General features: G+C 56.9%; 2 protein-coding genes across 2 annotated transcripts; both read right to left on the reverse strand.

Moving 5' to 3' along the window:
* Positions 1-300: 300 nt before the first annotated feature.
* On the reverse strand, positions 301-3,217 carry LOC116579561. Its single transcript, XM_032325086.1, has 6 exons — positions 2,969-3,217; positions 2,487-2,687; positions 2,223-2,387; positions 1,358-1,485; positions 419-833; positions 301-383 (listed from the first exon to the last, which is right to left on the reverse strand). Exons 1-5 carry the CDS (start codon positions 3,122-3,124, stop codon positions 470-472), a joined length of 1,014 nt encoding a protein of 337 aa, XP_032180977.1. The 5' UTR covers positions 3,125-3,217; the 3' UTR covers positions 301-383; positions 419-469.
* Positions 3,218-5,089: 1,872 nt separating this feature from the next.
* Positions 5,090-6,909, reverse strand: NTF4 (neurotrophin 4). Its single transcript, XM_032325087.1, has 2 exons — positions 6,822-6,909; positions 5,090-5,759 (listed from the first exon to the last, which is right to left on the reverse strand). The coding sequence occupies exon 2, from the start codon at positions 5,745-5,747 to the stop codon at positions 5,112-5,114; it is 636 nt and encodes a 211-aa protein (XP_032180978.1). The 5' UTR covers positions 5,748-5,759; positions 6,822-6,909; the 3' UTR covers positions 5,090-5,111.
* Between the last annotated feature and the right edge of the window lie 5,153 nt (positions 6,910-12,062).

Raw genomic sequence — 12,062 nt, forward strand, 5'->3', positions numbered from 1 at the left:
AACCCTAAGAGGGGCGTGGCTTCAGTATTGGATTCTGTGGCCACCCGCAGGCAGATGAGCCTTCCTTCCGCAAGGGATTCAGCGGGAGCCCCGTTTCCCCCCAAACCCAGGCTCCCAGAGCCGACACCAGCAATGGGCATGGTTTAGGCTATTTAACTCTGTCGTTGACTAAGAAGCTCCGCCCCCTCTGTCGCAGAGGGCGTGTCCCGCCCGCGAGCCTACAGCCCCAAAGTTCATTTTTCTCGCTCAGCTCCCACCTCCCTGCCCAGTCCCCCCAGCCCCGGTCGGCAGTGTGGTCAAGTGTGGGGAGTCGCCCCGCCCACAGCTCAGTGGGCGTGTCCTGGTCTCACTCCCACGTAATGGGCGGGGTTCCCGATCTTAGCCCCGCCCAATATGCTACCAGTCGCGGTCCTTTAGCTCCGCGCCCGGGGAGGGGGGGCGTGTCCAGGGCGGGGCTGGCGCTGCAGGCTCAGACCCCCGCAGGCTTCATGCTGCCATAGGTGGAGTTCTCAGTGCGGTAGGCTTGCGGCAGGCTGTAGATCCCCGACATTGGCTTCCAGTGGGGGCCGCCCCAGGGCAGCTCCAGCGAGCAGAAACGGTCGAGCCCGAGGAGGGGGTGCAGCGGGGGTCTGTAGGACTCCTGAGCCAGAGACAACGCCCCGCGGTGTGGCACTGCAGTCGTCACCGGGTGGACGTGGGGCACGCGGATCCCTGGCGGCCGAGAGGGGCGCGGACAGGGTGGCCTCTGTGGGTCATGTTCCCAGGCCTGAGGCGTCTTGTCAAAGCTCCAGGAGGTCAGCGAGTCCTTGCGGGGATATCTAGATAACTCCTTCCTGTTGGTGAGAGATGCAGGAGAGGGAAGGCACAGTTGGTTCCTAGGGACAAGGCTGAGGTTCAGACCTCGCGTTCTGCGGAACCTGTAGACCTGAACTCCTGTGCTTCGAGGCAAGGACACATTTGTAGGATTCGGGGACCCCTCAGGAAGGATAGGGGCTGGGGAACCCCAGCCTGGATTCCTGGGTCCTGGAGGTCCTTAAGGGCCTGGGATCTGGAGTTTTCGAATCCAAGGGAAGGAGTATCTGGGAACCAAAACAGGCCCCGCCCTGGACCCTCAGGATCCCGCCCCTGGTCCCGAACCCCTTCTTGGGCAAGTGGCAGGTTTCGTATTCCTGAGAGTTGACACTAAGGAAACCAGGGCGCTAAAAAAGATAGGGGCTGGGGTCTGAACTTCGGTTTCTTGAGCGTGCGGGAGCTGAAGGCTGAGGCACCTGGGTCGGACAAGGGGGAGCCGACACCCGGGTTCGGCGTCCCGCCGGCCCACGCTGGGGGGCGGCGCCGAGCGAGGACCCAGGCTCACTTCGGGTAGGTCCGGAAGTCCTTGGCCGAGGTGGTCAGATAGAGCTGACGGCGGTCCAAGATGCCCTGGTCAGACACTGTGAAAGGCCGGCCGGCCAGCTCGGGGTTCTTTGTCCAAGGGATTAAAGCCTGAGGAGGATCCAGGGAGGAGGGATGAGCAAGAAAGGTTTCTTACCGCATTCAAGGCCCTGGGTCGCTAGACTCAGGATTCCGCTTCGACCCAACAGACCCTCACACCCGCCCCGAGAATCCAAATCCTTCCTGACCAATCGCAAGCTAGCGCACTTTAGCTTCGCTCCCCATATCAAAACCCTTATTAGGGTTACTCCAAAATCCAAACACTTGCGGGTCACCGAACACAAAGCCCAGGCCCCAACCACATAAAAACCTTCCCAGCTCCGCCCCCAGACTCCTGGCTTCCACCTCCCGCCCCTGGAATTCAGCCGCACCTCGGGCCACCTTTCCTCGGAGCAGGTCGGCTCCGGGAAAGCCTAGCCCCGCCTCCCGACCTTGGCTCGGAAAGTTCAAAACCCGCCCCCACGTACCGTCCGCCTCTGCGCCGGGACCCTGCGCCTCCAAACTCCCTCCTACACAAGCCCCCGCCCACTCGGGATTTACTTTCGGTGGCCTCAGCCTCAGAGCTGGGATTTCGGTCTCAAGGCCCCTCCTCCTGACCCTACCTCAAAAGGTCCAAGCTACACCCCATACTCTGTAACCTGATTCCGTTCCAGACCTTTTGTCCACGACCCCAGACTCAAAATTCTCCACCCCAGGGTCTGCTAGCCTGGTCCCCAGCCGTAGAACCCCTCCGACCCCGCCCCAGGCGCTACAAGCTCTTTCCCGCGGTGGCAACGGGTGTTCTTTACCTGGGAAGGGCCTCCGCGAAGGTGCTCCGCAAGCTCCAGGGGCTGGGGCCCGACGTAGAAGGTGGGGCGCTGCTGATCCGGGTCGGGCCAGGCCGTGTACTGCGCCCGCATCTCACTGCACTGGTGCTTCGTGATCAGCGGGAGGCGCCAGCCACGGTGTCTGAGCTGCGGGAAGGCGACGCGGAGATCCAACGTGAGGGTGCGCGGTACTCCGATGCCATCCCCAGCCCTGTCCCCTGAGACCTCTGCATCCCAGAACGTTACCTTTTCGTCTAAATCCTTGATCCCCACAGTTCTCGTGGGGTCCGAAGGCTCTGGGGCCCTGGGCTGTGCGTAGGGCCCGCCGTGCTGCTTAGGCACGTAAGCCGAGCCAGAGGTTGTCTCCCATCTGCTGATGACCTCATCAAAATCCCAGATGTGCAAATCCTGCTTGGCGGCCGGTGGCAGGGACTCCACGACCGTGTACTGGGAAGAAGGACGTCAGCTAAAAGAGTTCAAGTCCGGCCCGCGAGCCCTGACCTCTCGCGGTCCCCAACCCTTTCCTTCCCCCCAGTCCCAGGCATCCAGGTTCCCTGGACCGTCTTTTTTCAGATCCAGGACTCGGGGACACTCCTGCTTCAGTCAGAGAGGAGCCCGCGCCCCCAACCCCCTTTTCTCTCGGCAGGGGTCTGGACCCCCAGGCCTCTCCTTCAGACACAGGAACCTGGGCCCCCAGTCTCCTGGCCAGGAACCTAGGGTCCTCTCACCTGCACAGTGGGCGGGGGAAAGGAAACAGGCGGGATAACGTGGTGGGCGACACCACTGCTGGTGAGATGCCAGTTGGGCCAGGATCCAGGCACCTCGGTCCCAGAGACTGGGGACCATGGGGGACCGTAGCGCAGAGCTAGGGTCCGACCAGCCATGGTCCCACCCCTGCGGGGGAGCCACGCCGGGGCAGGCTTGTTGTTCCTGTTGCCCCAGGTAACAGAACCCGCCCACCCTGAGCTCAGCCAATGGAAGGCCTACAGGTGTGTAAATGGTTGGACAGAGTGAGAAAGAGACCCAGGGTCAGAGCGACTGGGACTTTGAGGGAAGGGCACAGAAACTCAGAGAAATGGGGGAGGGGAGTCCCAGAGAGAGAGTGAAGGGTTGAAAGGGGGAGGAAGGAGGAAGGGGGAATAGCTCAAATTGTAGGGAATTTTAGAGACACAGAGAACCCGGCCTGGGGGAGACGGGAGACCCGGAGGGGGAGGAGGACGGAGACCACCCACTGCCATCAGGGAATCCATGAGAAGCAGTCCCCTTTCCTACGGGGTCCCAACTCTCTCACTCCCCTCCTCCCTCTGCCAGGCCTGCCTACCTCAGGGGTAACGATTTCCAGACTTCCCCAGGTCTCTCCCTCCCTCCCTGTGTGTGCTGGAGGCATCAGCCCAGGGCTTGGCCTTCATCTGCCCTGCCTGCCTTTGATTTTGTTGAAAACTTCCACCTGGTTATGGGGGTGGGTGACGAGGGAGAGACCCACAGACACAGACACAGGGAAATACTTAGCAAGAAGAGAGGGGAGGGTATGTGGAAAGAACTTTGATGAGAAAGAAACACAGGCAAGAATGGATGGGAAACAGTGAATGAGAAACAGAGACAGAGAGCTACTGACCCAGACACAAGAGACAGAGAGGGAGGTGACAAAACGGAGAGTGGGAACCACAGACCTAAAAATACAGAGATGTAGAAATAGAGGCAGCCGGAACCGCTCACCCTTACCCTTCCCAGGGGCCCAGTCTGTGTTGGCAGAGGAATGGGGGGGGTGTGTCTATGGTCTCAGTCCTTAGCCTAAAGCTGGTTCTAAAAGATATTGTGTGTGTGTGTGTGTGTGTGTGTGTGTGTGTGTGTGTGTGTGTTGGCAACAGGCTTAAGGTACGGACTGGTGATACATGAAGGGGGTATCCTGAAGGTACGGGGTCTACTCCTGACTTCCCTTGTCACTTCCTCACTTTAAAGACCTTTTGGTCAAGGGCTCTGGCTTCTCAGCTCCCAGTAGCTCATCCCACTAACCCATTCTTCAGATGGGGAAAACTGAGGCTATCTTCTGCAACCTGACCCCAGGTCCCACTGAACCCCTCGTTCAGGCCCCTGGGGCTACTTCTTCTTTTGGATTTTATTGAACCACTCGCAGCCTCCACATGACCCCTGATCCTAGCCAGGAGTCAGGTCAATTGGTCCGAATTTTATACCATACTCAAGCTGGATGATTCTAAGGTCTATTTCTTTCCCAAGATGGGGTAAAAGTTGGGACAGAAACTCCCCAACAGGGTTAAACTCTCCAGCATCCTGACCTCTTATCATTCAACCTTGCTTGTGCTCCTACTGTGATGGCTAGCTTACTACCTTAAGACAGAACATTCTAAGCCAACACTCTCCCCATGTGACCAAGTAAGATTTCTCATTCAAACCCCAGCTCCCAGCTGGTTGCTTATATGTCTGCTTTTATACTCCCCCACCACTTCTTGAGGTATCACTTCCTTGTCACTCTCTCCAGGGTGAGCAAGATGTCCTCCGAGATCAAGCAGTTAGCAATTTAGAAGCTGAAGTTCCTCCGATGGTTAAATCCACCAGAGTTGATCTGACAAATTGTGTATTAGCACTGATAAACAGTAGACACTCAGAAAGTATTGGATATCATCATCATCATCATCACCCTCAAGTTCATCCAGAAGAACTCCTATTCATCCTTCAAAACCCCATTTGGTTTCACTGTCTTGCATGGCTTGAGCTCTCCAACTCGGAAAGCTGTGATTTTGTGACCATTTCACAAGTTCCCAAACTGAGGCCCAGAGCAGTCAGGCCGCCCCTGCGGTCCCTCAGCATCCAGCTATCTTCTTCCTCTGCCTGCCCAATTCCTGAGCAGGGGCCTCAGGCCCGACCAGTCCGGCTGAGGAGCGTGCAGACGCAGGCAGTGTCAATTCGAATCCATCGCCAGCCTACACGGCCCTGGGCATCAGCGGTCAATGCCCGCACATAGGACTGCTTGGCCTTACACTCAGACACCCAGTGCCTCCGGTCCACACCCCGGCAGCCTCCCCCACCCGCACCAGGGCCACTTTCCTCAGCAGTGCTGTCAGCCTTGCAGCGGGTCTCAAAGAAGTACTGGCGGAGAGGGCTGCCTCCAGCCGCAGGAACCTCGCCCAGCACCTCCACCTCACGCCCACGCAGGTCCACGGCTGTCCGGCGGTCCGTCACCCAGCCGCTGACCGCATCACACACAGCCAGCTCTCCCCGGCGACTTGCTGGTGCTGTCTCGCTCACCCCTCGCCGACTGCGGTTGGCGGGGCTGCCTGCTGGCTCCCCAAAGGCCCCGGCCTCCAGCAGGAATAGCAGAGGGGGTCCAGCGGGGGTGCCCCTGGACAGAACTACTCGGGGGGACAGGAGGTCCCATTCAGGGGCTAGAAATGGGGGCAGTGGTAAGGGTGGAGGATGGGACTCCATTGGGACACTGGGGAGGAGGAAAAGGAGGAGGATGGGGAGGGAGCAGGAGGGGCTGGGGAGCATCTCGCTGAGCACCTGAGGATAGAGAGGGAAGCTGCGGTTAGAGATGAGGATAAAAACTTAGTGGGGGAGGGGGGTAGAGGTTGGGAACTCCAGGCGTACCTGAATGCCAGAACTATGGGAAGCCCTTGTTCTAGAACCTTGGGAGGACCTTATATTCTAGGACTTACATAACACCCAACTTCTGGATTAATCATAATTATTCTACTACTATTGCCAATAATAGCCAACAAATCAGAAAATGGAGAAATACAGGCTCAGAGAGGTGACTGACTGATACCAGATCACACAGCCAGCAAACGCCAGAAGTAGGAGCCCCGTCAGAGCAACTCTGCCCTGAATCCTACCCTTACCTACAGCCTTGCGGGACCCTAAGTCCTGCAGCCTAGAGGAAGTTTGAGGTTTCAAATTCTAAGAAAAACCATGTTCTGGGATCCTAGTAAGACCCAAGTTCAGCTCAACACTGCCACTGAGAAGGTAAGACATTTCCTCTCCCGTGTGGGGCCTCAGTTTCCCTATCCAAGAAATGAACCGGGGGAACACCTGAGTGGCTCAGTTGGTTAAGCATCTGCCTTTGGCTCAGGTCATGATCCCAAGGTCCTGGGATCAACTCGGGCTCCTTGCTCAGTGGGAGCCTGCTTCTTCCTCTGCCTGCCGTTCTCCCTGCTTGTGCGAGCTCTCTCTGACAAGTAAATAAAATCTTAAAAAAAAAAAGAGGGACGCCTGGGTGGCTCAGTTGGTTAAGCAGCTGCCTTCGGCTCAGGTCATGGTCCCGGCATCCTGGGATCGAGTCCCACATCGGGCTCCCTGCTCGGCGGGGAGCCTGCTTCTCCTTCTGCCTCTGCCTGCCATTCTGTCTGCCTGTGCTTGCTCTCTCTCCCTCTCTCTCTGACAAATAAATAAATAAAATCTTAAAAAAAAAAAAAAAAAAAAAAAAGTGGAAGGAAGGAAGGAACCAGGGGCTGGGAGATAGTGGTGAGGGCGTGGACCCTACGGTTTCTCTGCAATATTCTGGAAATCTGTGGTTCTGGGAAAGTGGTGTGGAGAGAAGTAGGAAGCAGCAGGTGGTTACCAGACCTGTCAGCACCTCGTCCACCTCCAGGCTCCAGTGCTGGGGGCCCCCAGGCTCTGGGGGGCCCCTGTGGGGGACACAGGTGGTCCCCCCTTTCCTGACATCTCAGGAGAGGGAAGGGGCAGCCACCTAGGGGAAGAAGGGAACAGGGAGGTTGTGTGAGCAAGTGGGGGAGGAGGCCTGAGCACTCCCCTTCCCAGCGTTCCTCTTAAAGTGCAGGGTACCCAAGAGTCAAGGCCGCGCCCCCTTCCCAGAAGCCCCTTCCCTGACCAGGTGATGGCTCCTGGCTGGGATGGGAAGCAGATGGGGGAGGTGAGGAGAGAGGCGGGAGTTGGGAGGGTGGGGGCGGAGGGGGGAGGATAGAGGAGGCTGGAAAAGATTACATCCTCCACGGCCCATTCATCTCCCAGACAGGGCGGGGGTGGCGCTGGTCTGGACACCCGGGTCCCTGAGGGCCCACACTCAAGAAGCCCTGGGTTCCTGAGGCTGCTTCCTGGAATGTTCTATCCTCACAGGACAGGCCGGGGCCCGTCCAAGACGTCTACCGCACATACCTGGAGTGGCTGCCTGCCTTGGCTCCGAGATGGGGAAATGGAAAGAAGGGTGTGAAGAGACCCAACGATGCCGATCCAACCAGGACCAGAAGTCAGCTACCTCCTCACTCAGACCAGAAGTCCCTGTTCCCGGCCGCCACCTCACTCAGACCCGAAAGTCCTGGTTCCCCGCCTCCTCCTCCTTCAGGAGTCTAGATCTCCAGCTCCCTCTTTCACGTGCTGGCGTCCAGGAGCCCAGCAACCTCCTCCCTGAAAGCCCGAGCAGTCCAGACCCCCAGCGCCCTCCTCCCTCAGACCTGGGAGCTCTGGAGTTCAGGGCTCTCTTCCCCAGGTATCCAGAATTACGAACTCCCAAAGCCCTCCTCCCAAAGAAGATCTGAGCTGGGGGAATGGTCTCCTGAGACCCCTCTGGGGGTAACCGGCGGCATGTCTGGAGGACTTCGCTCCTGCCTCAGTTTCCTCCGCCAAGCCCCGCCCCCTCTGGCCCCGCCCCCGTCCCTCCCTACCCGGGGGCAGGGCGACCCAGCCGCCGGAATCCCGGGGGAGGAGGCGCGGAGGCTCTTACCTGGGGCGCCCTCTTCGGCTTCTCCGCTGCCCCTAGCGCGGCGCGGCTCCTCCTCCCGCTCGTCGGCTGCAGGGACGCCCGCTCGCCCGCCGGCTCCTCGCCGCACACTCTCCGGCTGGCCCGGACGGGGGCGGGGGCGGGGGCGGGGGCGGGGCGGTGCCCGACGGCGGAGGAGGGGCCGGGGGATCCCGCCTTCCAGACGCGTGCCGGCACCTCGGAAGGCCGGCCTGGCTCGCTCAGCAACTGGCCCGTCTCAGCTCCGGGAGGCCAGGCGCCAGCCCCCTGCTCCCTCAGACCCAGGAGTTCTGACCCCCAGCCCCTCCTCCCTCAGACCCAGGAGTTCTCATCCCCAGCCCCTCCTCCCTCAGAATCAGGAGTCTGGGCACCCCCAGTCCCTTCCTCCTTCAGACCCAGGAGTCGGGATCCGACCCCAGCCCCTCCTTCTTCAGACTCAGGAGTTCTCACCCCAAGCCCCTCCTCCCTCAGACCCAGGAGTTTGCTTCCCGCCCCAGCCCTCTCCTCCCTCAGACCCTGGAGTCCTTACCAGGCCCTCCTCCCTCAGACCCAGGAGTCAGGACCCCCAACCCCCTCCTCCCTCAGACCCAAGAGTCCTGACAGCAGCTCCCTCTTTTCCTTAGAGCCGGGAGTCTGGGCCTGAGATTTCTTTGCGTTCTGTTGCCAATTAAGTGTCAATCTCTGGGCAGATTCCCACCCTCTGCTCTCATCCCCACTTTCCCAGGAGCTCTAGGCCAGACATTAACCAGCTGGACTTGGGCAGCGATAAGGCCCCAGGCCCTGGGAGACAGTGGATATGGTGTTGGGGGTGTTCTCCCACAGAGTCCCCTCTGCTGGAATTTCCTGGGTGGGGACTGGGGAGAGGGTCTGTCCTGAACTCAGATAAGAGAAATTCAAGGTATTATAGGACTCAGAGATAGACAAGGATTTGATGTGGGAACACAACGACCTGCTTGGAGGAAAAAAAAAAATGAGTGACAAAGGGAGATGGGAAAGGCACAGAAATGGAGAGAAAGGGGGGACAAAAACCTAGAGAGAGGAAAGACACTTGACACTCGAGAGAAGGGGACACAATCCCAGAAGGGGGACAGAGACCCAGTGAGAAGAGAGAGATCCTCAGACAGACTGAGGTCAGATGGAATTAGAGTCCCAGGCCCTCCACCCCTCCCCCAGAGCTATTTTAGGAGGAAAGCTGATATCCATCTTGGGAGGGGCAGGGGGTCATCCCATACCCCTCCATCAGCCTAAATATAGCATGGCAAGGTGGCAGGAAGGGTGTCCCCGGATTAGGGTGTTCCCCTCTCCTTTTCCCAGTCCCCGCCAAGGCAACGTAGGAGGCTGTGGAAGGTAGCTGTGGGTTGTTTACTGAGGGTGGAGGAGGGGCACTTCCCAGTCTGAGTGTCCCCTGGGGTTACTTCCCTGACCTCTCCACACTTCCCCCCCCACCCCATCCCTAAGCACCCAACAGGTCCCACTCCCTACCCTCTATGTGACTTCCGGTCTCTGATGGGGTCACACAGGTAAGTTTTCAAAGAAAAGTAGACCAGTCTCTGTCCCCCTCTCCCTCTCTGGGCCTCTAGCCCCGCTCCCTCTCTCTGGATCTCTGACCTCTCCTCTCTGGTTGGCTTCCCAGCTTCTGCGGATCTCTGGAGGGGGTCTCTGACTCCCCCCTCCTAGGTCACTGCCCTCCTGCTCTCCCTTTGCCCCTTCAGTGTCATCTCTCCAGGTCTTGGTCCCTCTCTGCATGTGTCTCCTCCTCTTCGGGTCTCTGCTGGGACCCAGACTCTGCCTTGTGTCTGTCACTGTGAGGGGGTCTATCTCCATTTCTGTCTCCAGATGTGACTTTCCATTTCAGAGGGAAGGGACCACCTACTGATTCTATGGCTTTCAACCTTGATCAAACTCTTCCCACCATCTGTCCCTTCTACTGTCACTCTGTATAAAAAAGGGAGTTGGATTAAATCACGGGTTTCCAGACTGAATTCCGTAGCTGCATTCTGAGTCACCAAGAAGGACTCCGTGGATGTGTGTGTCCCTCAGACCAGGTCCCCTCTGAGGAACCACACCGCATCAAAGTAAGATTTCACTGGACCCAAAAAGGGAGGGGCCAATAGCTGAAAATAAAAACACCACCACTCTGTAAACCACTGGTTTTAATAAATTAATAAAAGTAAAGGACTTCAGACGATGTTTTGGCACGTAGGAAGCCCTCTATGTGTTCGTGATTGAGGCATCCTCCTCTCCTCCTCCAAATGCCCTTTTGGTACTGAAAGCCGCCTGAAAACGTTTGGCTTCCTGCCTTGGATCCCACCCTCCCCTCTGAGCCTCAGTTTCTTGGTTCTAGAGAAACTTGGCCGGAGGACACCTGCAGGCTGATGGGACAGGGGGAGTCGGACAGCCTGCCATAAACCCCAGCTCCTGGGAAGTGCCATGGGACCCCAGGAAGCTACTCCCGTGCCCTAAGACTCTAGTTTCTCCCCTGGAAAATAGAGCTCCCAAGTTTACCTGACATTCTTCCTGAGCTGTGGGAGGATAGGGTGGGGTTCCCTGATTTGGGATCCCTTTGTGATTCTGTAGAAGAAAGTCTCTGCATATCTCTTGGGTTCAGAGGCACTGATTTTTTTCTCTCTATTCCCTTTTTGGTTCTCTTTCTCTGGGGGTGCGCTGGTTTGGCTCCAGCTCTGGTGCCTGTCCCTCTCCAGGTGTCTGACACACACACCCCCATTTCCATGTCCCACTCTTGGTCTCTATCTCTCTTTCTCCTTGGAGTTTCTGACCCCCCTCCTCTGGGTCTCCATCTCCCCATCTCTTTGGGTCTTTGTCCTTGTTTCCTTCTCCCTAAATCTCTCTTCCTCCCTCTTTGGGTCTTTGCTCCCTCTCTTCTGGGTTTCTGTCTCTCTCTTTCTCTGAGTCTTTATCACTTCCAGGTCTCTGTCCCCTCATTTGCGTTTTTGTCCCCTTCTCTCCCATCATGCCTGTACAAAGTACAGATTCTTCCCCTTTCCCCCTCCCTTGCGGCTCTGAGCTCCATGGTCAGAAGAAAAACTGTAGGGGAGGACAGATAGAGAGGGTATGAATGGCAAAATGAAGCGGGTGTAGAGTAAATGGAAGGACTGTCTACATCTTCCTAGCTCACCCGGAGGCCCTCTGCACAAACAGCTAAATCTGGGGGTTCAGCACTCAGCCCCACCCCTTACAGTAAATGACACTGGGCAAGTCAGTTGTTTGTCTTGCAGAGTCCCTAACGCCACACTTTCTCCCTGATACATGATTCTTCCCCAGTGTTGTTATTCTTGGGTCCTGGTGCTACCACTAAATGCAAAACAAACCAACATGGCCCAGTGGAGCCCATACGCACAGTCCAATTCAACCTAACATTCCTACAGGACTCACAATGACACAACCTGGGGTAATTCACCTCAGCATACCCCTACGAGACTCATATGGTTATATAGTTTGATATGATTCATCTCAGTGTAGCCCCTCAAAACTTCCAGCTACATTACTCTACACAATTCAACCCAACAGAACCCTGAAAGACTCAGACCGTCATATGTTCCAACCCAGCTTACCCTAACATGACCTAGAAAGCTCACATTCAATCACTTGACTCTTTGTATTTCTACGTGACTCACAAGTTCACAGAACCTAAAAAAACATAGCCCTAGAAGAATCACAAAGCCACAAAATTTTCAACATGTCTCAACTCAACTCCACAACACCATGCATGAACACGCACTCAGTCCCAACAATGCCGTGGGTGACCACCTAACTTGATCCAAAATGGCCCTAGGGGACTCATAAAACTACAGAATCCTGCACAATGCAATTGGACAAGACTCATCCAACTCAACAACACAGCCCAGCCCAACAAGGACCTAAAAAACAAAACTATGTGACCAAATCTGTCTCAACATTTACCACGAAAGGCTCCGTAAGTCTTGCACAACCTAGTGTAGTACAAACCAAAGGAGCCTCCCCATCAACTCATTATAACTCATGGCCATTCACCGTCAATTAAGGAAGTACCCACGGGAGCTACCAAACCACAGTTCAAGACCCAACAAGACTCAGTGTTCCCCAACTCATTACCACTTAACCTAGTTCTTCCT

The sequence above is a fragment of the Mustela erminea genome, chromosome 19, assembly GCF_009829155.1.
Source record: "Mustela erminea isolate mMusErm1 chromosome 19, mMusErm1.Pri, whole genome shotgun sequence".
Taxonomy (NCBI): domain Eukaryota; kingdom Metazoa; phylum Chordata; class Mammalia; order Carnivora; family Mustelidae; genus Mustela; species Mustela erminea.

Bases quoted from the DNA above. Each gene is read 5' to 3' on its own strand.
- LOC116579561 (XM_032325086.1), bottom strand. From the start codon at position 3,124: ATGGCTGGTCGGACCCTAGCTCTGCGCTACGGTCCCCCATGGTCCCCA. The intron at 1,486-2,222 runs GTAAAGAACACC...GATCCTCCTCAG, and splicing joins TTCGCGGAGGCCCTTCCCAG to GCTTTAATCCCTTGGACAAA. The intron at 834-1,357 runs GTGAGCCTGGGT...TCTCACCAACAG, and splicing joins GACTTCCGGACCTACCCGAA to GAAGGAGTTATCTAGATATC.
- NTF4 (XM_032325087.1), bottom strand. From the start codon at position 5,747: ATGCTCCCCAGCCCCTCCTGCTCCCTCCCCATCCTCCTCCTTTTCCTC.